This window comes from Cydia splendana, chromosome 20 (genome assembly GCF_910591565.1).
Source record: "Cydia splendana chromosome 20, ilCydSple1.2, whole genome shotgun sequence".
Lineage (NCBI taxonomy): Eukaryota > Metazoa > Arthropoda > Insecta > Lepidoptera > Tortricidae > Cydia > Cydia splendana.
The window spans coordinates 6,609,110-6,633,486 of record NC_085979.1 but is presented as its reverse complement, the minus strand read 5'-3'; the positions used below and the strand labels follow the sequence as shown (position 1 = coordinate 6,633,486).

Sequence of the window (24,377 nt, the reverse complement as noted above, 5' to 3'; positions counted from 1 at the left end):
AGGCCACAGGTGGTCTAAGAATATATTTTTCGCGTCCATAGAAGGTAGGATCGTATAGAAGTGGTATACGCGTGCCTCCGTGAGGGACAAAACATACGCAAATGCGACACTGTGATTGGTCGAATTCGTTTGTTGCCCACCATAATCCATACTAAAAAAACGGTGGGGAACAAATAAAATGTGAGACTGTGACAAAGACAAACAATAATAACTCTTTCGCTGCTACTCCTACTGAAAGATACATAAGACTATACATAAGACCGTCTGATCTTGGTCTGTCCTTGGTTTGTGGGTCCGTCTGAATTGTCTGGCTAGACGGTGGCAGGCCACAGTGTGTTTAGAACTCACGGACGGACAACACGTATTGCATGCGCACAAAATGGCCCCTAACCTATCAAAATTTCAGAAAGTTGGCGTGGCATTAGGCACACTTTCTTATACTTAAGTGCAATGACAATAAGTTTTTGGCAAAAATTTCATTTTTGGTACAAGCTTTTATTGCTGACTGTACGTTTCTTTCCACAGGCAATTAATACTCATCGAGACAATTCTAAAAACCCCAAACACAATTAGATTGCGTTGTTTTATCACAGCGTTCCTATGGCCACTTCCTGTCTCCATCATCAGATCAGCTCGATGGTACCATAATATTGCATTGTCACCCGACTTACATTATGTATCCAAATTTTCAACTTCATTGAAAGTGGAGAAGTGGATCAAATTAAATTTGCAAGATTTGACCCGTACAAACATATACTTAATAGTTACATAACTATAATACATACTTACATCAGGTGTATTGCAAGTTAAATTAAAGCTTGTAAAATAAAGAAAAGGGTATGGATGAAACGCTGGGCTAAAAAACGGCATTTGTTGAGTCATTTCAACTTAATGAATTTGCTGGACTACGCTACGGGGACATACATAACTTTCTGAGAATGAAGAGGAAAGTATTTGATGAATTATTAGAAATGCTACTGAGTACCCATGGCTATAAACCACACGAGCGCACACGGCGCGTCCTCCAAGCGAAACAGCCTAGTGCGGTCGGCGACGGGCGGAAACACGGACCGGCAGCTCAGACCGCGGTCGCTGGCGCGGTCGCATGCCAAGGGCGTCCGGAGGTCAAACGATATTTTGTTGGAAACAACTGTCTACACGGTCCGTCCTGACCAAGGCCACGCGGTCTGAGGGGCTTGTCGGCGACCGTGTAGCAAGGGCTTTAATACTAGATTCATGTTCGCGTCAATCGAAATGACTTGCTCGAAGGTACGATTGATACGATTTGATCAGTAGCAAAATCGATGGTTTCTGTTCGATTATTGCTGGACATCCCTACTAGAATCTACACGTTCCGTTTTGCTGGAAAAATAAACAGAAAGGTCATTTATATTTAAACAGCCTTTTATATAAAATAATAATAAGATCTTTTTTTTATAAAATATAAACAATTAGATATTTATTTTGCGAAATAATTATATTCTCATTTATATAAAAAGCAAACATACATACATCATTTTCTTTATTATAATAATTTTCTTGCGTGGAATGCAAAAAAATTCTATGTCAATGTCACCTGTGAATGTCAACGTCAAAGGACGTCTCGACTCATCGATTTGCGACAAATTTAACAAATAAATAATGTTTTTATAAATGACTACCTATTAAACCTAATTTTGTAGATAATACATTGAACATGGATGAAGGGAATTCTATCATATACGGTCTAGAACACCAGGTAAGGATTCCTTATCATTTAAATTGACCATTAGGGGCATTAGTTAGGTACTTATTTTTCAGTACCAACACTTCGAATTTGTCCTCTTTCAAATTAACCTGGATATTCCTCGTTTTAGTGACTTTCTTTTACAGCTTGACGTTTTTATTACCTGTTTTAGTAACCACAGAATAAATAATAGTACTACCGTACAGAAAGGACACTTTCTACAAAACTGAAGTTTGTCAGCGATTGAGGGTAGGCTTGAGTCGGTCCTGAACTAAGAACTATTAAGAATGAAATCCCATCAAGGACCGAAAGGAACTAAATCTTTTTGCACGCTCTTAATCGGTCTTTAGGTCCTTTAGTTCAGTAGGATTCGAGAGCGCTTGACTGAGTGAAACGTAAAATGGACGGAACGAAACGGTTGTCAATGTCGCTGGCACGAGTGTGAACGAGATGAAAGAACGACGTGACACTCCTAAGCCCGTAAAATATGAAGGAAAATCAAATATATTTCGACATATTTGATATTTTATTAATTATGTTAAGGTGTTTTAATGTTTAATACCGACACATCGTATCGTACAAGTTGAATTGGATTCAGTTACCAAAGATTGGAAAGAAACCAATGAAAAATCGACTCCTATTCATTCCCGGCTCTCAACGACCGAACTGAACTAAAGGAACTAAAAGACCGAACTAGTTCGTTTGACCGATTGACCGAGAGCGGAGCGCTCTCTGTAGTGACCGAGCAGGCACAAGCCTAATTGAGGGACGAATCATGCTATCCCTTTCTAATGTATGCCACCATCCCTTTCGGCTATTTAGGGTTGTCACTATTCAAGTCATTACCTTGTGCCAACCCTAATAATTGCTTGGAGCAATGCTGAGCCGAACGGAGCCGAGTTGCCCCGAAGTCGAGTGTCTGCCTACTTCTTTAACCTGTTATAACTTAATTTAAATAGTGGGTGATATTTTGGTCAGACACGGGCGCTGTCGCCGCAGTACGGGGAGAACGATGCGATTCGTTTCCTCATCGGTACACAAAGCCTGAAGCCGGGGACGAACCAGGTGCACGTCGTCGAGCTGGAAGAGGACACGGGCGCTCTACATACTAAGGTATGAACTGTAAGAAAAAATACATTTCTTGGACAAAAGTGTTATGAACCCTATATTATCACATATAGATTGTGTGTTCAATTTTCTGCAGAGTATGTCATAGACATTTCTGTTATTTTGGGTGCTGTCAAAAAGTCATCATCACATTTTGCTCAGCAATCTAACCTAACCTAACCAGCTCAGGAGTTGGCAAAGGCACTAATTTTTACTGAAGCAACTCCCATCTGACCAAGCTAGGCCTTATTGGGATTAGTACAGTTTCATCACAATGTTTCCTTCACCAAAAAACTACTCGTATAATGGTGGACAAACTTTTTTGATGGGGGGCCAGAAAGCTTAAGATATTTCTGAGGAGGACCAGAATTCATAATATAATTATTGTAAGCTATATATACTAACTGTTTCATAGGACCGGTGATGGGCCTGATAAAATTATGGGCACGCCACTGATCTAGCATATAAAGAAGTATGAGTCGGACTAGCCCACCGAGGGTTCCGTACTTTTTAGTATTTGTTGTTATAGCAGCAACAGAAATACATCATCTGTGAAAATTTCAGCTGTCTAGCTCTCATGGTTCATGTGGAGTCTTAGTAATAGCAGAAAGTATATAGGGAGTTATATATATCTTTGGTAATAGGGTCCCGTTTTTACCCTTTTGGGTATGGAACCCTAAAAACAAGATTAAACTTCCTGTTGCTGATTATTTTTCAGGTGTTCAAGCATGAGATCGGAGAGATCTGGCAACTACGCTGCTCTCCTCACGATGCTGCCACGTTGCTGACGGTACACAACGCGTATGACCCGGTGGCGACCCAGTGCGCTATGGGAGTCTCGGTTTACAAGCTGCCCACAGTTGAGGTAACTCCATAACCACAGCCTGTATTTGAGTGACTTATCATCACTTCTTGTCATAGTTATGTCTCATGAATGTTAATATGTATTTTAAGATATGTGTGTGTCTCACAGAAGTTTTATAGTTAAAAATGTATAGTCTTTGTATACTGACATTGCATTGAAGCGATGGTGGCCAAGTAGTAAGAGTGTGTGACTTTCAATCGGGAGGTCGCGGGTCCAAACCCTGGCTCGTACCAATGTGTTTTTCGGAACTTATCTATGATATATCATTTGATATTTACCAGTCGTTTTTCGGTGAAGGAAAACATCGTCAAAACCGGACTAATCCCAATAAGGCCTAGTTTCCCCTCTGGGTTGAAAGGTCAGATGGCAGTCGCTTTCTTAAAAACTAGTGCCTACGCCAATTCTCGGGATTCGTTGCCAAGCGGACGCCAGGCTCCTATGAGCCGTGGCAAAAAGCTGGGATAACGCGAGGAAGATGATGACATACTGGCATAGCGTGAACTAATCTAGCTGTGGGTGGAGTCGCATCTGCGAGGCCCTTTTCTTCCCGCGGAGCCCCTTTAAGTGCGATGCCGGTTCGCCCACGGCTAGCCACGCCAATTATTTCTATTGTTATTTATATTTCTTGTTTTATATTACAGGTTATACCAAAGGACTTGGACGATCTGAGCGCACTGCAGAGCAGGAATGCTGAGGATTTGGTGCAATTACAGACCATTACACCAGAGGTGAACAAGTGTCATATTTCTGACAAGTTTTATATCTATTGCAGAACTATAGTTTCTTATTGATTATACAGTGCAGTAAAGATATTCCTGTACAGTCACCAGTAATATGTTACACAATGAAGGCCGCAAAAATATCTGACACGATCTTATTTGTTGAGCCATAAGAGCGTGCCACATATTTTTGCGGCTTTCGAAGAGTAAAATATTATTGCAAGTGATTGTACTTTGAGTAGAATTTTTTACATTGTCATGTAAATCCGCAAATGAATTCTATGTTAGAATTATGGTAGATTTTTAAAAACTCATGCAATCTTCTTTTCTTTCAATAAGTTCTTTATTTAAAAGTAGGGCAAGTACTGCACAAACGATAAGCAGGGCAGCTCTATACTCCACGTATTCCCCCACAGAAGCCGGAAGAGGAAGTCCGGTGCGCCGAATGGCACTCCACGGACGCCAACCGCATCGGGGTGGTGTACGAGTCCCGCGTGAGCGTGCGCGACCTCGCGGCCGGCGCCGAGGCGGCGCGCGCGGCGCCCGACGCGCGCGCCCGGCCCAAGCTCAGCGGCGGCAAGTGGAACCCGCACCAACACGCTCAGGTGCACACTTTAACGCTAGATGGCGTTGTGATCAGTAGGGAAAATTCTACATCGCGCTAGTAAGATATTTCTTTGACCCCGTTTTTGTATAGTTACTGAGTAGCATGCTAGATGACGTTGTTCCGTTTACGAAATATTCTACATCGCGCTAGTAAGATGTTTCTTGGAATAATGACCGGGTGGTAAGAGTGGCAAGTGGAATCTGCACCGGCTCGCACAGGTTACCTAATTGAATACTAGATGGCGCTGTTCCGTGCATCGAATATCGAATACCCTGAATCGCGCTATTAAGATTTTTAGGATACTTGGATCCTTGTAGCAAGTCGGTTGAATATGCCACCTTAAGTCAAATAGATTGACACCCCGACTCATCTAAATAGGATCTGTGTTTTTTGACACTACAATGTTACCCACTAACATACGTACAGTGTAGCTGTAGTGTATGTGTGTGCAATGGAATATTTCAATACCCCTTCCTTTTCGCGTTGCCGTAGTCAGTTAAAATAGGAGAATTATTGAATTTTAACGTAATAAATCCCGTCAGTAACTGGCAGGAAGTTGCGCAGGATCGGAACAGGTGGCATGCTCTCGTTTCGGAGGCCTGGTTTCTCTTTGGAACGCTGAGCCAAAATAGTTAGTTAGTTAACGTAATAAATCAATATTGTTTCAGTTCGCGCTACTACAAGACACGCATATAAAATGTTTCGACACGCGAACCGACGGTGGCAAGCCCGCTTGGAGTATAGAGAACGCGCACAGACAACTGACAAGAGATCTCGATTTCAACCCTAACAGGTAACATTTCAACCCCTATCAGGTAACATTTCAACCCCATCAGGTAACATTGACGACCGGTCTGGCCTAGTGGGTAGTGACCCTGCCTGTGAAGCCGATGGTCCTGGGTTCGAATCCCAGTAAGGGCATTTATTTGTGTGATGACACAGATATTTGTTCCTGAGTCATGGTTGTTTTCTATGTATTTAAGTATTTATATATTATATATATATCGTTGTCTGAGTACCCTCAACACAAGCCTTCTTGAGCTTACTGGGGGACTTGGTCAATCTGTGTAAGAATGTCCTATAATATTTATTTATTAAAAAAAAAAACATTTCAACCCCGTCAGGTAACATTTCAACCGGGTTCCCCTCTTCTGGCATAATAATGTTTATCAGAAATACACTTCGCAAAACATGTATCGCAGAAACACTTTTAGTAGAATGATAATTAGTATTATATATATTAATTGCATTATTATTACTAAGCATACTATACATTTTGCAGCATATTATTTAGCAGAAGATTACTTTTGCAGACTTTGGTTTAGCATAATTTTATGTACCATAATCATCCTGCAGCATACTTTCATTATGGCATAATGTTTTTCTACTTGCAGATAAGTGGATTACGTTAAGTAAGAACTGTGACCCCCAAACAAAATTGAACCTGTGCCAGATAAGAAGATTATGTTAGGTTGGAAATGCGGCCTCCTGTATAAAACGAACGGCTCCCAGAAAAGTGGGTTAGGTTAGGTTAGAACTGCGACCTCGTACAAAACGAACGGCCACCAGAAAAGTGGGTTAGGTTAGGTTAGAACTGCGACCTCACACAAAACGAACGGCCACCAGAAAAGTGGGTTAGGTTAGGTTAGGTTAAATTATGCAATACATTTATCTGCGAAATTAATACTCGTTTAAAAGACTATTATGATCATCAACAGTATGCCAAAATATGGTTCTGGATTTTAAAACTCTGCGAAATGATTGTATGCTAAATGATATATGGGAAAGGTAATTCTGCCAAACGACATTTCTGCCAAGTAACATTATGCAATACAAAAATATGTCAAAAATCTTTCTGCAACACATTAGTAAACCATCAGGTAACATTTCAACCCTATTAAAAGTATCAAAATACTCTAGATATTTTCTACATTACATTACATCTGACTATATCTCTGCTACTAATTAATTCTTCTGTCCGATTATCGCAGACAATTCCACGTCGCTAGCGCGGGCGACGACGGCGCTCTCAACATATGGGACTACCGGAACGGCAAGGAGCCCATATTCAGCCGCCAGGACCACTCCCACTGGTAATATAATATTTTTTTATATAATTTACCTTCCAGACGTTTTTAGGTTCGGCAGTTTTTTAGCGAAACCACAAAACCGAACCTTTCGGCCGCACCGAAACTGTATTTACGGTAGTGTCCGAAGTTTATACAGTTACACACTGAACCTTCGTCGGTTTTAGCAAAAAATCCGGACTAGTTTGTTCGCGATAACCTCAAAAACTATTGAACGGATTTTCATGCGGTTTTCACTTATCAATGGAGTGATTCTTGAGGAAGGTTTAGGTGTATGATTTGTTAACCCGTGCGAAGCCGGGGCGGGTCGGTAGTTTGTTTACATTGGTTTTGTGGCAGGGTGTGGACGGTGCGCTACAACTCGTACCACGAGCAGCTGCTCCTGACGGGCAGCTCGGACGCGCGCGCGCTGCTCACGGCCGCCGCCAGCGTGTGCCGCGACCCCGCCGACACCGACAAGCCTGTGTAAGTCTACCATCTATCGTTCTCGTAGGTACGATTCCTTGTCCATAGTAGGTTCTGCCATCTTGTGGGCTACATCGGAAGCATAATCGTCACCTTTACGCCTCGCGCCAAATATCTGACGGCTCCTATGCTGCCCCCTATAGTTCATGCACGCTCCCTATAGCGGAAATCACAAAATATTTTTATACGATTTTGACATTGTTTATCCAGGTTAGAAGACGGGGTCCTCCAGTCATATGAGCAGCATGAAGACTCGGTGTACTGCTGCGAATGGAGTTCAGCGGAGCCCTGGACCTTCGCCAGCCTGAGCTGCGACGCGCGCCTAGTGCTCAGCCGCGTGCCGAGACACTTCAAATATAAATTACTCTTGTAAAATCAATTAAATACCTATTTATATTACAGTTGTTCCGTTTATTGACACAAGCCTTCTTGAGCTTACTGTGGGACTTACTCAATCTGTGTTAGAATACTAAGAATGTCCTATAATGTCTTATTGAAAAATTAACAAAAAAATACACTTTTAGATCCTTAAAAAAATTGGAAGTGAGCTAAATTTTTATATCCCAGAATATATGTTCGATAATTCTATTTTGTTCGACCAATCCCTTTTTAGTAGAAAATTGGTACAAAATCAGAATGATTAGGTAGTGTGTATTAATATTGGCCAATCAAGCTGTCATCTTAGTATTCATAATATAAATAAAAATCACAGGTCTAGAATGTCCATAAGCGTAAGCGGCATTCTAATAAGTGGCTTACATTTTTATACAAATTCGGAGCCTGAAAATTTGCTATAAAATTGCTACAAGTATAGACCCCTTGGGCTCTACAGACGGTTGCGATTTATAAACAAAAAGAGCGAAATGGAAGTAGTTATTCTGGTAAATGGAGTATTACTGCGATGTTCTGCCGCCAGAGTGCAGTACTAATTTGTTTAGTAAACCAGAGTACAGTCACCAGCAATAATATGTTACACAACATAGGCCGCAAAAATATCTGACACCATCTTATTTGTAGAGCCATAAGAGCGTGTCACATATTTTTGCGGCCTTCGAATCGAAGAGTAACATATTATTGCTGGTGACTGTACCTAACTTAAACATACTAGGCTCGGAGTTTTTTGACAAGTTTTCACTATGACATTACCGCTTACATACCGCTAAAAACGAAAATCGAAATTTCTTTATCTGCCTCTCTATTGATCGAATAAGCAAGAGTGATAGAGAGGCAGAAACCGAACTTTCGATTGTCGTATTTCACGGTAGGCCATGTAATTGACCTAGAGTGGCGCATGATGTGTCATTCAAGTATTCAAGTAGTTTATTTGCATTCATGTTGTATATTGATGATGTCATCATGATGTCATTGAGGTTTGTTTACTGTATGTGCTAGTGGTGCCACCTACGCAGAGCTTTGCCTAATATTCCCTCATAAAATCGAACGAAATTGTCACATCTATAGAGCCTTGCCTTTTGCATTGCTTTAGCGTGAAAAAAATGCCTAGACGCAGACCCAGAAGCAAGAAGTCTACGTCTAAAAAGTGAACGCCGAACAGTACGGTCGTACATTACTGGGTCGTGTATTAACCGACTCGGCCGCTGCTGTGCTTTCGTAAAATATCACTTTATGCAAAAACAAAACGCACCGCATTGACATTATTGACATTTCAATTTTCATTTTGACAGCCATAATCACTCGTCTGTAGATAAACGTTCGCGATTTTATCACGACGCAGACAGTGTCTAGTGTTTTTTCTTTATAATATGTCTAATGAATTGGACAAAGTGATCAAACATACTAATTAAATTCTACCGAATAAGACCGTACTCTAGTCCTCTAGCATATACTCGTGTAGTGATGGTGTGAACAGTTTTTTTTGCAAGAAGTGACGGCGCCAGAATGTCTGACGAACCTGAAGCTAGGATGTGGGACGAGGGCAGCTCCAGATACGACCCGGGAGACCACGGAGTATATTTCGAATCAGCCTTTGCCTCCTCTGAGCACTTGGACAGAGCTCCTTTGCTCTCCGAGGTAAGTCTTCTTAAAATTTTTATTTTTTTTAATTAAGTTGTGTTCCCGAAATCCCAATAGTTGTAAAATGTTGATGTTTTATTATATAAAGGTTAAATCGTAAATTTATGATAGTTATTGTTGTTACACTTTTAGTCATAAGTATCCTAACATTGTTTTTATCAAAACTGTAAAACCTTATCTTGTTTTAATATCCGTTTTCGCAAGGTTTTCGTTAACTTGATGTATGTGCTATTTTTCTATGTTGATTCTAGTTATTTTATTAATTCATAAGGTCTTATAATAACACAGACTACCAAATAAAATATTTCACTAACATTATAAATTACAGTCAGCTATTAGCTTATTAGCACTAGCTCCTGCGTGCAAATAAAGGTATGTTGCTGACTGTACATTACCAGTATATTTTTCAAACAAACTAACCGGTATTGAATTTCGGTATCTCGGATTTTTATGTATATTTTTGCATTTAATTTAGCTAATCTGATCAATCATTATCCTTACCTAAATACTATTCTAGAATAGCAAATTAATTGAATTGGTTGTTAATGCTATGTGATATTTTGATATTTAGTTATACTGGTAACGGTCCCTGACATTTACAAACATACATTACATATACATTATTACATTTTCTGTACATTTATACCGAATACTTTTTCTATATTGACTGTGCTAACTAAAACCTGGACTTAAGTTAACCTTTAGTACCTACACCCAAATCGTGATTTTCATCAGCAAAATATTAGTTAAAAGTTTTTAATTTAGATATGAATTTTGAGGCTATGGCAGCAGCTTAGCTTAGAAACTGAAAAACACAGACAAAATTATCATAATATTTAAAGTATTTATGATTGATAAGAGATAACAGCCACATTTATCACAAAAGTCATATAATATATCATTTAACCTGATCTAAATAGTCACCAAGATAAACCTGATAAAAAATATTTCTGTTTTTTTTTCTATAACATGCTGTAGGTACTTAGTCAACAACTAAATAGGTTAACAATTTCTTTGTGCATGAAGTTGCTGGCGGATAAGCCCTAAGGCCCAATAGGCCCAGGCCAAAGAGAATTTAGACTAGGAATATTGTCAAAGTAAATTATGTATTCAGTACCTTTACTGCCAAATTTCGACACAAATGATTAACACTTTTAGAACGCCATTTGACTTTGATCCTCATTTTTTCACTGATATGTGTTAAATTTGATAAATGTCTAAAAGTAAAGTGTTATTTGGAACTTGCTAACTATGTAAACAAAAGTCACTAGTAAATTCATCATTCAGAGACAATTTCAATATGGCGGTTTGTTTACATAGTTGGCAAGTTCCATAGACTGACACTTTATTGCCATCTAGTCGAGAGTAGGCCGAAGGTATGGCGCCATGGCTCGAAAAGATGGCACCATCATACCTTTCGCTCGTAACTTTCAATGTGGCATTAAGATAATAAGTTTCAGCAGTTTTTTGGCCGAAATTGAACCTTCGGCCAAAATATGATTTTTATGTCAAAACCTGCTGATGCTGAAACTGAAACTATCGGATACTAATTAATATTTCTCTTTGGAGGATGGCACACTGCGTCCGATTCGCACGAAGGGGATGTCGCTATAATACGCTTATAGCGTTGTCTCGCTCAAACTTTGGAGCGAACATGCGAATAGGACGCAGTGTGCCATGCCCCTTTGGGTGCTTTTTGGGAAGCAACAAGCACAAAAAAAGAAGTGTGAAATATGTCTACGGCTCGGCTGAGCTACGGTCGTAGCGCTACGTCGTAACCGATAACATGGGTTTCCCGGTATGTAGCGGAAATGCTTCGTAGTGGCAAAACGACAACGTGTCGTGATGGCTGAATGGGTTAAAATGTACCTTATAGTTTCTGAGTAAAATGCCTGTGACATACATACAGACCGACATGACAAAACTATAAGGGTTTCGTTTTTAGGGTTCCGTACCCAAAGGGTAAAACGGGACCCTATTACTAAGACTTCGCTGTCCGTCCGTCCGTCCGTCCGTCCTTCCGTCCGTCCGTCCGTCCTTCCGTCCGTCCTTCCGTCCGTCCTTCCGTCCGTCCTTCCGTCCGTCCGTCCGTCCGTCCTTCCGTCCGCCCGTCCGTCCGTCCGTCCGTCCGTCTGTCTGTCACCAGGCTGTATCTCACGAACCGTGATAGCTAGACAGTTGAAATTTTCACAGATGATGTATTTCTGTTGCCGCTATAACAACAAATACTAAAAACAGAATAAAATAAAGATTTAAATGGGGCTCCCATACAACAAACGTGATTTTTGACCAAAGTTGACGTTGCTTACGTCGGGAGTGGTCAGTACTTGGATGGGTGACCGTTTTTTTTTTGCTTTTTTTTTTTCGTTTTTTTTTTGCATTATGGTACGGAACCCTTCGTGCGCGAGTCCGACTAGCACTTGCCCGGTTTTGTATTAACTATAAGGGTACGTATAGTAATAGAACGACTTGGCAATCACACAACACAATAATCTATTACACTAATGTATTTATGATGTTAACAAATAATATATTACCATTTATCAACTATATTAACTAGGCCGCATAATGTAATTTACTTATCTATTTATCTACACAGAACATACTTGCATTTGGAAGAATAAATTTTAATGATGTACCAACGGCCGCCGTCAGATATATCGGAGCGGCCAAGCTGTTCATAAATATCTGAACAAAACCTGTGTTATCAAGACGTTTAAGCATAGAATAAGTAATAGTACTACCGTACAGAAAGGACACTTCCTCCAAAACCGAAGTTTGGCAGCGATTCAGGGTTGAATCATAATTTCCCTTTCTAACTTATGGCACTATCCCTTTCGACAATTTAGGGTTGTCAAAATTCAATTATATATCTTATCTGTGGTCGTGCACGCAAAGGGACGTTACGTTGTGTCAACGCCCTAATAATTGCTCGGAGCAATGGTGAGCCGAACAGAGCCGAGTTTGCCCGAAGGAAGGAGAGTCTCCCCACCGGTTTAAGTGCATGCTCAGATATTATTGAGCACCTTGGTCGCTCCGCTTTATCCGATGGCGACTGCAACTACTTATCTGCCGATGTAATTACAATGATTTCGCTACCTTTATCGAGAACACGATCTATTGTCGGCGTCGGTATTGAGTTTTATCATTTATTAATTTCAATCAATAAGCACTAACAGCTAAACCTGACGTGCTAATTGGCATTATTAGGGTTCCGTACCCAAAGGTTAAAAACGGGACCCTATTACTAAGACTCCGCTGTCCGTCCGTCTATCTGTCTGTCACCAGGCTGTATCTTATGAACCGTGATAGCTAGGCAGTTGAAATTTTCACAGATGATGTATTTGCCGCTATAACAACAAATACTAAAAACTAGAGATGCCACGAATATTCGGCAACTATTCGGTATTCGGCCACTTTGCCGACTATTCGGTATTCGGCCGAATGTTGCATACTATTCGGCCGAATACCGAATACCTATTGCACCTAGGGTTACCAGATACAATTTTGGAATTTCCTGACAAAATTCCTGATTTCCGAATATTTTTCCTGACATTCTTGGGGGTCTAGCCATTAGCGATGGCCACCCGATTGAGCTGATAGCCGCGTTTTATTAAATTTATTATTTGTATTAATTTAAGTAAATCGACCGTCCCGATTCCTGAAAAAAGGCCAAAATTCCGGACATGTCAGGAAAATTCCTGTCATCTGGTAACCCTAATTGCACCTACCTAAAAAGAAAAAAATAACCAAAAACTAGGTATATTTAATATTTAAAATGTATTCTTGGAAAGGGCTTACTTACGAAGGCACGTTTTTGAGCATTTGTTGATTAGAAAATATTTTATTTTTATCATGGGTCTGATTTGATTGACTCTAACTACATTAATTAATTATGTTTAACATAAAAATATATCTTAGCAAACGTTTGTGCTTTGTTGGCGAACAGTTTTCGTAATAAATGTTCACATCTCATGCCGAATATTCGGTATTCGGCCGAGAGGGGGCCGAATATTCGGTATTCGGCCTAATTCACTATTCGGGGCATCTCTACTAAAAACAGAATATGATAAATATTTAAGTGGGGCTCCCATACAACAAACGTGACGTTTTTTGGCCGTTTTTTGCGTAATGGTACGGAGCCCTTCGTGTTCGTGTGACACTTTAGTGTCCATGCATTAATCACTTTAAGTAGAAAAAAAAATACAATACATAATTGGAATGAAAGAAGCCATTAATTGCAATGAATAAAATAAAATAAAATTGGATTGAATCAAGGGCTAGTTGCACTAACCCGGGGTTAACCGGTTAAACCTGGAGTTACCATGGTTACCAGTACAATTTGACACTGGGTTAACGATTTAACCGGTTAACCCCGGGATAGTGGGATGGTGCAAGTGGCGCTTAGATAGACAAGCTTGGTAGGTATGTGTAACGGTGCGTATAACGAAACGTTACACTATCAACCTTCGTACTAATTCTGGCACCATACAAATTCTAAATTCCCTTTTGAAATTCAAATCCTATTCCAAATTCCATTCAATGATTTTTATTTTCAGTTCGATCACACACGTCGATCAATAAACATCATATTTTATTAAACCGACTGTACTTCATAAGTTCGTAAAATACGGCCTAAAGCCTATCTACTCGTAGTATCATTTTATTTAGTGAAAGTGCTGTGCTGTGTGCATAAGTTTGGGGTACTATAGTGCTCGTCTAGTGGCCCTGCACACTGCTGCTGCTTCCAGATATATATCTACATCATCACCAAGGCACATATTGTAAGTTATTTGATTTCTAACCTTCTAAGTGAATTACGAAAGTGTTTTTATACATACCTATCTGTTAACACGTAACCTGTATTGTTACAGGTGCCTTTTTGTTTAATTAAGAAACACCCTACGTCGTCCCTGGTATCCTGCCTTTTCATTCCCATCATCCCCGTGAGGCTCCTCTACCTGCCCCCTTACAGTATAGGTATCTACTCCAGGTCCTAGGTAGGTGTTGTTATGTCTTTTGCCTACCCATACCCATCGTTCGAGGAAAAAAAAACGAACAACTCTTTATAGGTAGATTCTAAGAATTTTTTGGTGATTCCCATTTTGTAACCGGTTACAGTCAGCGTCATATAGTAGGTAGCATCCAAAGTATTCAAATAGATCGGTACACCATACAAATTATATGGTGTACCGAACTATTTGAATACGCGGTTTAAATAAAAACCGGGCAAGTGCGAGTCGGACTCGCCCACCAAGGGCTCCGTACTTTTTAGTATTTGTTGTTATAGCGGCAACAGAAATACATCATCTGTGAAAATTTCAACTGTCTAGCTATCACGGTTCATGAGATACAGCCTGGTGATGGACAAACGGACGGACGGACGGACAGACAGAGGACGGACAGCGGAGTCAGTAATAGGGTCCCGTTTTTACCCTTTGGGTACGGAACCCTAAAAAGGCCTGTGACGGCTGTGTCTCTTTTTAACAAAATATGTATAGTTGTAGCCTCGCGGTGGGGGGTACGTTCGACTTTCAATTCGGAGCGGAGGTCGCAGGTCGCAGGTTCAAACCCCGGCTTGTACCAATGAGTATGTCGGAACTTATGTACCCACCCACCTACGATAAATCTTTCGATATTTACCAGTCGTTTTTGGTGAAGGAAAACATCGTGAGGAAACAGGACTAATCCCAATAAGGCCCAGTTTCCCCTCTAGATAAGAGTCGCCTTCGTAAAAACTAGCGTCTACGCCAATTCTTGGGATTGGATGCCGAGCGGACCCCAGGATGCCAGGAAGATTATAAACTACATAAAAACTTTTTACAAAAAAAGAAAACCGACTTCAAAAAGGATGAAATAAAATATTATCTTTTTTTAAGTCTATGCCCTATGCAATACCAACTCAACCAACTGATATGTTTGACGTCGTTGGATCCGTAGATCCGTAGATCCGTACTGAACGCGAAACCCTGTTAGGTATTTACCTAAACCTTAGAGGGCATAACCAAACGGAGCAGCCATTAACAGGCGTTTCCCTCTCTCAAAATTAGGCACATTGTATGGACTGACGTTTATCTAACATGGCTATTTTTACGTTACGTATACATTTGAAGTGCCCCTCCCCCGCAAAAATCGACAGTCTGTTTAGTACCGAAAATTACAGACAAGGCGTCTCCGTTTGGTTATATCCTCTAAGACCTAAAATGATGTGAGCCCATTATGAGCATTAGCCTAACAATAACCAGCCCCGCATAACAAAACTGATAACATTAAATTCTGCCTACACAAAGCCATGCCATTTATAGAGTTTATACCGTTTTTGTTGAAGCGCTGCGCTGGTGGCCTAGCGGTAAGAGCGTGCGACTTGCAATCCGGAGGTCGCGGGTTCAAACCCCGGCTCGTACCAATGAGTTTTCCGGAACTTATGTACGAAATATCATTTGATATTTACCAGTCGCTGTTCGGTGAAGGAGTGAGGAAACCGGACTAATCCCAATAAGGCCTAGTTTCCCCTCTGGGTTGGAAGGTAGGCAGTCGCTTTCGTAAAAACTAGTGCTTACGTCAATTCTTGGGATTTGTTGTCAAGCGGATCCCAGGCTCCCATGAGCCGTGGCAAAATGCCGGGATAACGCGAGGAAGAAGAAGACAGTTTTTGTTCAGAGCCGTATTCTGATTTTTAATTCTGTTAAGGTTTTGATATTGATATACGATAGCTTTGGTGCGTGCAGTCGCGGCGCGCGGGCACAGAATAAATAATAGTACCAGGTATTAGGTACAGAAGGTTCACTGTCTAACAAAACGCGTCAATTACGACGGATATGACCGCAAGGTGGCGTCAGCGCGAGCAGGCGTCCGTTCCTAAGCGGTGCGCGACAACTACTACTGCTATACATAGGGTTGCCATAATTAGTCGGAACTGATAACACACAGTGATAACTGACAGTGGCTGCTAGGATTCGAACCCGGGACCATCGGTTTCATACTCTTCATAGGCAGGGTCACTACCCACTAGGCCAGAACGGTCGACAAAATACGGGACAAAAACGGGACCAGTAAAAATACGGGACGTGATACTTAAATACGGTGACAGTCCCGTATATACGGGACTTATGGCAACCCTAGCTAGACACCAAAATTGGTGTGGGCCGCATGTACTTGTTAGCGACGCGACGAAATCGCGAAGTGAGCCACGCCTGACGCGGGTAAAGCTCCGGGCACAGCTAGTCATTTTACCAAAAACCCTATAATCGTTGGTATTATGTAAATAAGTACCATTAAGGCCTTTCTAAAGTAACGACACAGTCTGTTCATAAAGGTCGTATGTGCTATGGAAATTCCAGTATTTTAAGACGTTTTCACAGTTATTTAGCTGTGGCGACGTAGGCGGGCTTATTCAGTTGGATAATTTAATGGCGCCGTTCAGGACAATGCTTTCAGACAACTTTCAGGGTAAGGAGATTACCTATTTATTAAAGTATGATAACGATAACGAAGAATTTCGTGCATTGGCACAGAATAAGTAATAGTACTACCGTACAGAAAGGACGCTTCCTACAAAACCGAAGTTTGACAACGATTCAGGGTCGAATCATGGTATTTCTTTCTAACTTATCACTATCCCTATCCCTATCTACACAGGCACTATCCCTTTCGGCTATTTAGGGTTGTCAAAATTCAAGTAATTATCTTATCCGTGGTCGTGCACGCAAACGGTGCCAACCCTATGGTCCCAGGTTCGAATCCCGGTAAGGGCAATTTATTTGTGTGATGACACAGATATTTGTTCCTGAGTCATGGTTGTATCTATGAAAAGGGACCTTATTGTCGATGGCGCTTATGCTATTATTAACGATGATCCGATATAAATACTATGCCGCGCGACGCTGTGCGGCGTAAGCGCCATCGAAAGGTCCCTTTACATAGATAATGCCCCATATATTATATATATCGTTGTCTGAGTACCCACAACACATGAGATTACCGTGGGGCTTAGTCAATTCGAGTAAAAATGTCCTATAATATTTATAGCGCTGTCTCGCTCACACACCGTTACGTGATCCGCCTTTGATATAGTATACGTGACCTCTGTTTCCGATACCTATGTATGTACTATGTACTCTGTTTTCATAAGTTAGCTAAGTTTAATTTGAGGGCAAACAAATGGAGCCAAATAAATGTTATCAGCGACGAGCATATCAGTCCGTTATATATTGTTGATATTGTTAATGAAGCTTCTAGCTAGATTTGATTCGATTGTATATAGACTGGGACTTAAATTTAAACTGTCTGGAGACACACTGACATTAAACTAATTTTACGGTTTAAGGCTCCGTCACACAGGCGCGTTTTGCGGGCGGCGCGTGACCGAGGCGCGCCGCTTTTACATATTAAACGCTCACGCCCCGCCCGGAAAACGCGCCTGTGTGACGGAACCTTTAAACTCACCTGTTTTTTAGGGTTCCGTACTTAAAGGGTAAAAACGGGACCCTATTACTAAGACTCCACTGTCCATCTGTCTGTCTGTCACCAGGCTGTATCTCATGAACCGTGATAGCTAGACAGTTGAAATTTTCACAGATGATGTATTTCTGTTGCCGCTATAACAACAAATACTAAAAAGTACTGAATCCTCGGTGGGCGAGTCCGACTCGCACTTGTCCGGTTTTTTTAGTCACTCGCGCGACATGTTTCGGAGAACTTAGGTCTCCTTTCTCAAGCACTAACAACTACACTAACTAGACTGGAAATTAATACAGTACCTATGGAAAGTTAACGGATACTGTAATTAAAGGAAACAATACCTTATCTCATTCATGGTATAATAATATACTCCGCCTGGTACTCCATTCCCGTCTTTTCTAGGTCACCTAACTGACACGGGCTTACGTCATCATGCGACAGCGCTATATGATAATATGCGATAGCGCTATATATAGCGGCCATGTTGTTGTGACGTAGCCCCGTGTCACTCTGGGAATGGAAGACCATGTTTTATTAGACTATGATCTCATTTAATTTTTAGACCGACGTCTATATGTTGATTTAGCTATTCGATTTTGTAAGTACTTGATCAAGTAACTGTGCGAACAGCAGTCTGGACCTCCAGACCGCTGTTCGCACAGTTCCTACCTACTAAAGACCATGGTATAATAATATACTCCGCCTGGTACTCTCTTCCCGTCTTTTCTAGGTCACCTAACTGACACAAGCCTACGTCATCATTAGCGCTATATGATAATATGCGATAGCGCTATACAAAGTGGCAATGTTATTGTGACGTAGGCTTGTGTCACTCTGGGAAGAGAAGACCATGTTTTATTAGACTATGATCGCGATCGACGTGGCAAAAATTTAGCCGCTAGACAGACGTCACTGTAGGGTACACATTTACACAGATAAACTTTTGACGTCACAAAGATTGATTGGTTTTGAAGTTGTTCAGATTTGTTAAGGCATTTAGAGGGCTCTAATATCACCATAAATCTAAAATTGGAGATTGACGCCAATTTCATTTCTGATCAAATCCATCGATTTGATCAGTCCCGTCTGGATACCGCTTAAGGAACAACAAATTCAATCGATCGATCAAATGCCGCAAATCGCATGCGATTATCTGTGAGGTTTGTAGAGGCAATTACGAAACAATCCAATTCAATTTACCGAAGAACAATTTTGAAACTACCCTCAAAAACAAAATACTGCACCAACGTTCTTTATTTGAAACTTGCCTTACAACGAATACACAACATTCACACTCTAATGTGCACTCTACGACGTTCGCCATAAAGATGAAATTTCTTCGATATCCTGCTGTAGTTACAACTTTTCAAGGAACAGGCTTAGCCGCCATTTTGGTTTATTGCTTACCTACCGAATCTTGCTCCTAAGTTCTAATGCACCAATGCAAGTGCGTCCTTTGATTATTCAGTTATATTGTAACGGATTTCTAGATCAAATTGTACTAAAAATCTGTTCATAATTGTTGTGTTTTGTGAAAGAACTAGATCGAATTTGTTATATTAATTACATGAAAAGTGCTGTAGATCTCGTGCCAAAATGAAACTAATATCTGTAAGTATTTAATTATATAAGCATTCTAATCTTATACAAGATGTATAATAATGTCTACAGTACACTTTCTGATAGTTGATACAGTTGATACAAAATTTTGACACACAAAAATTATAGGTTATGTTGGTCGTAATTTACGCGTAGGGCTCATTTAGACGGTGCGAGTTTCATTACATGGCGGGTTTTGATCGGTCGGTTGAATTGGTCGTAACCAACAGTCCGCAATGTAGCTAAAATCCCATATATGCGAGTTCGCGCGCCGTCTAAATCAGCCCTTACTTTTAAACAGGCTTTAAAATGTCTTGGTTTTAGGGCTTTAGATTTAAGAACTGGGTTTATTTTTAATTGCTCTATTTAATTAAACAAAGAGACTGCTTTCTCGACAATTGGCATAAAAAATAACGTCTCTAATTTAAACGTAGAATGGAACAGATAGACAAAATTTAGATCCTGGGGCCTATTGCATAACAAACTACAACTAACATTACAAATAAGTGAAATTAAAATAAGGAGTTCCGCTTGTAATATTAGTTGTAGTTTGTTATGCAATAGGCCCCTGATCTTTGGACCAAATTAGTTTTTTTTTTTTTCGTTTTTCTCGAGAACGATTTTTTTATGCTCTATACGCCACGATTGCCACGAACGATGTTTAAACCCACGATTTTTGTCCACCACACATATTACGAACAATGGAACACGAACAGTGATAAGAACTATGTTTTATCAAATGATTATGCCTACCGAATTATAGTACTAAAACGTCACGTTTTTCGCAATCGCAGATTAAAATATAGTCATCGTCGGATATCGGACGGGCTATAACTGGAGTAGGGAAAACAATTACTATAACCCTAAACAAGAACTAAAAATCAATAGAAGAAACAGTTTTCTAAAACCCAAACCATTCCACGCGTACTAATTGAAGCGGAGCGACCCGCGCCCGGCGCCGGCCGAAAAAACAACCCCCAAATATAAACCCCGCTTAATTAAGCTTTTGCATAAACAAACAGACCGTATGTTCGCGTTATTGAAGTGTGTGGGAGTCGAATCTTACGGGGAACCAGGGTAAAATGATCTTCACTTCTTTAAAGCCACACAATTTGAAACGAACAAAATAATGGCGCGCCGCGCGAAGCTTGCGATGGAAGATATTCGAGTCTTGACCGGCTTTTTACTTTAAAAAAGGGAAAGTTATATCCCTTTATATGGCACACTTAGATATTATATCGCAAAAATGACCATCCTGTTACAATTACATCAACCTATCGTATTTTTTCTTAAACATAATTTTTTAGTATTTTAAAGAGGCCATGAGGCTTGTTTCGTGTTTTTTAGGGTTCCGTACCTCCAAAGGAAAAACGTAACCCTTATAGGATCACTCGTGCGTCTGTCTGTCTGTCTGTCCGACCTTCTCCCTCCTTTATCTCCGAAACTACTGGTCCTAAAATTTTTAAAAACAATACACAAAATAGTTCTTTACCTAGACAGGAAAACTTATTAGAAATGTGCAGTCAAGCGTGAGTCGGACTTAATGTACGGAACCCTTGGAACGCGAGTCCGACTCGCACTTGGGCCGGTTTTTTTTACATCTGGTCCATTAGAGGGTTAAAGCTAAAGGGTAGTTGACCGATCAACTCTGCAAGCAAACGGAATGCTACTTCAGTGTGATTTAACCTTAAGTTTCTAAGCCGATTTTGTTAGTTAGGCTGTGTGTACATTTGTTTTGTACATTGAATTTTGTAAACTATACCTTTTAGTAAATAAACTTAGTTTATACCCGAGGCATTAAAGCAAAAAATCGTTTGCAGCAATTTGTCCGGCCGATCTGTCGTTTTAGTACAAAATTGGCAAAGCTCATTCCTACCTCTTAGAATTGTTAGATACATGGCACACCAAGAATAAGCGGGCATCTCGCTCGTTTCTACCCAGAACGTTTCAGCTTCAAGAAATCGATAAATATGTTGTTTACTTCAAACTCGTAGATAAACTAGGTTAGAGACCTAACTCAATTTGACTAAGTTCTGCGTCTAGCTAGACTTGTATAGGGTATTTGACTGTATTTAAAATAAATTCTTTACACCATGCAAGAAATAAAGCACCAAAAGATTAATAGACAAATGTAGACAGTAGTTATTTTTAGACACAATTTCTATTTATAAACCCGTATAAAACTGTAAAAAGTAGGTAATTTGATCGTGACGTTACATGCTAGTGTTTCATATAAATTCCATAGTAGCAAATTCGTTTTGACAGTTCGAAAAAGAAACTGCATGATTTGACATTTAGTCAAATACCCTATTGTCTTATAATGTAATAGGAACGAATATTTAATACAGACTTATTGTCATGTTTTTTAGGGTTCCGTACCCAAAGGGTACAAACGGGACCCTATTACTAAGACTTCACTGTCCGTCTGTCTGTCACCAGGCTGAATCTCATGAACCGTGATAGCTAGACATAGACAGTTGAAATTTTCACATATGATGTACATATTTTTGTTGCCGCTATAACAACAAATACTAAAAACAGAATAAAATAAATATTTAAGTGGGGCTCCCATACAACAAACGTGATTTTGTTGCCTTTTTTTGCGTAATGGTACGGAACCTTTCGTGAGCGAGTTCGACTCGCACTTGGAAGGTTTTTTTGTGTCCGACCGAAACCGAATGTTATGTCGAAACCAAACCGAAGGTACGGTTTTACTTTTATTTATATACCTAATGATACATACTATAGTTTCGGCCAAAACCGAACCTCCGGATGGAACATGATTTTTGTGCCGAATGCAAATGCGCGACCGAGAGGTTCGGCAGCTTTTCTACCGAAACCGAACCTTCCGTTGAAACAAATGTTTTGTAATAACCGAAACCAAAACTTCGGTCAGACACTACTTTTTTGCCCGCGAATCGTTCATTTAGTTTTGTTAGAAGTTTAAGATAAGTTAGGAAACTATAATATTTAGGTTTCATTGAAAAATATCCAAAATATAACAATCATAATACACTAAAATAGTACTTAAATATTGTAAATATAGTTTGACTGGATACTCATTGTAAATGGGTATCTTCTGTTAGTACAGTCAGCAGCAAAAGTTGCTAATCGGGCGAGGTGTTCAAAATTATCTTGACGCGACTTTATTGTTAAGAGAAAAGGAGCGTGTCAAAATAATTTTGAACACGTCGCCCGCTTAGCAACTTCTGCTGCTGACTGGACCTACAGTAAAAGTAGTATTTGTAATTTATTGGCAAAGTCTAGACAATTTAGAGTGGAGATGTTTGGCGCCGGCGTTACATATATTTTGTATACTCGACCAAATTAGGTGGGTCGGTTGGCGCCATTTGCGGTATTAAGATGTGATATGATGTATCTATCTCTCTTAGCCGATTTAAATAAAAGATTGACTTCGGTATTTAGCCTATTTAATTCTGCCTTGCATTAAATAAGGATCACTGGGTTTATTTTGTATGTTAATAGTGATATAATACTCTTCTTAAATTCAAGTGTCTGACCCTGAAAGCCCATCGGGTCATTGTCAAATACTTGAAAATCCACATGAAATTTCGGACCAATTTGGTCTACAATAGACCTTATAGATCTTGAGATACAGACCTTTTCAATGCCAATAGTATACGATACTAGATTAAACTAAGCTTAGGCATACTAAGCTATGGTTTAAATATACAAATTGCGTAAAATCCATACTAAAAGTCTGTCTTTCTGTCTGTCTGTTACCTCTTCACGCTTAAACCGCTGAAGGGATTTAGTTTAAATTTGGCATATAGATAGTTTGAGTCCCGGGAAAGGACGTAGGATAGTTTTTATGTCGGAAGTCATCCCTAAAGAGGGTGAAATTGAAAGAGTTCATGAATTGCCTTATGTAAGCTTAAGCTTATGGGGCTATTCATAAATTACGTCATTTCAAATTAGGGGGGGGGGGGGGTCTGGACATCGGATGACGGTAGCATGAAGTAGGAGGAAATGGGGTCATTTGAAGCATGATTTTTGGATGATTATAGGGGGGGGGGGGGGGGTCCAAAATCGTCAAAAATCGATGACGTAATTTATGGACAGCCCCTATGCTCAAAATATATTATTGCCATTACACTTTATCGAGGCGCTATACTTAAACTAGCTGCTGTTACTGATTCCACGCAGACGAAGTCGCGGGCAAAAGCTAGTATTTTCCATAATGTCCATATCCAGGGAAATATTCATGTGGAGAAGTGTTCATCCACTATTCTACAAAATTACAAATTAAACTGTTCTTACTTTTACGCGAGATACTTAACTAAATATATTGTCTTTTCCAGGAGACGTACACAGACATCCCGGTGGGGCGGAGCCCTACTGCCACCCACTGCCATTGGAAGTCGCATTCGGAGCCCCGGAGCGCCGTGCGACAACTATTACTAGCGCTCGTACTATGTGGACTGTTCATGGTTAGTACATACTACTATTATATTATCATCATCATCATCAATCCCGGCTGTGCCCCCGCGCGGGGCGCGAGGACGCGGGGTCCGCCTTCCGAGTCCTTCGTGTCCACTTTGCCCGATCTTCGGCGTCCCTGGTGGTACTACTATTATGTAGGTGCTAATTCATACAATACATTTTTTATGATATAGGTGGCAAACGAGCAGACCAATCGCCTGATGGTAAGCGATTGCTGCCGCCCATTTACATCTGCAACGCTAGT

General features: G+C 40.3%; 2 protein-coding genes across 2 annotated transcripts in view; both read left to right on the top strand.

Annotated features, from left to right (window-relative positions):
• Positions 1 to 1,590: 1,590 nt before the first annotated feature.
• On the top strand, positions 1,591 to 7,977 carry LOC134800911 (EARP and GARP complex-interacting protein 1). Its single transcript, XM_063773444.1, has 9 exons — positions 1,591 to 1,738; positions 2,705 to 2,839; positions 3,552 to 3,698; positions 4,340 to 4,426; positions 4,834 to 5,022; positions 5,693 to 5,817; positions 7,016 to 7,117; positions 7,451 to 7,576; positions 7,787 to 7,977. The coding sequence occupies exons 1-9, from the start codon at positions 1,697 to 1,699 to the stop codon at positions 7,947 to 7,949; spliced, it is 1,116 nt and encodes a 371-aa protein (XP_063629514.1). The 5' UTR covers positions 1,591 to 1,696; the 3' UTR covers positions 7,950 to 7,977.
• Positions 7,978 to 9,261: 1,284 nt separating this feature from the next.
• The window catches only part of LOC134800751 (proton-coupled zinc antiporter SLC30A2-like), a 30,034-nt gene continuing 14,918 nt past the window's right edge, over positions 9,262 to 24,377 (top strand). Inside the window, exons 1-2 of the mRNA XM_063773292.1 lie at positions 9,262 to 9,607; positions 23,992 to 24,120. Coding sequence (XP_063629362.1) covers positions 9,476 to 9,607; positions 23,992 to 24,120 — 261 coding nt within the window. The 5' untranslated portion in view covers positions 9,262 to 9,475. The remainder of the gene's footprint in view (positions 9,608 to 23,991; positions 24,121 to 24,377) is intronic.

Bases quoted from the DNA above. Each gene is read 5' to 3' on its own strand.
- LOC134800911 (XM_063773444.1), top strand. From the start codon at position 1,697: ATGGATGAAGGGAATTCTATCATATACGGTCTAGAACACCAG. The intron at 4,427-4,833 runs GTGAACAAGTGT...ATTCCCCCACAG, and splicing joins TACAGACCATTACACCAGAG to AAGCCGGAAGAGGAAGTCCG. The intron at 5,818-7,015 runs GTAACATTTCAA...CGATTATCGCAG, and splicing joins CTCGATTTCAACCCTAACAG to ACAATTCCACGTCGCTAGCG.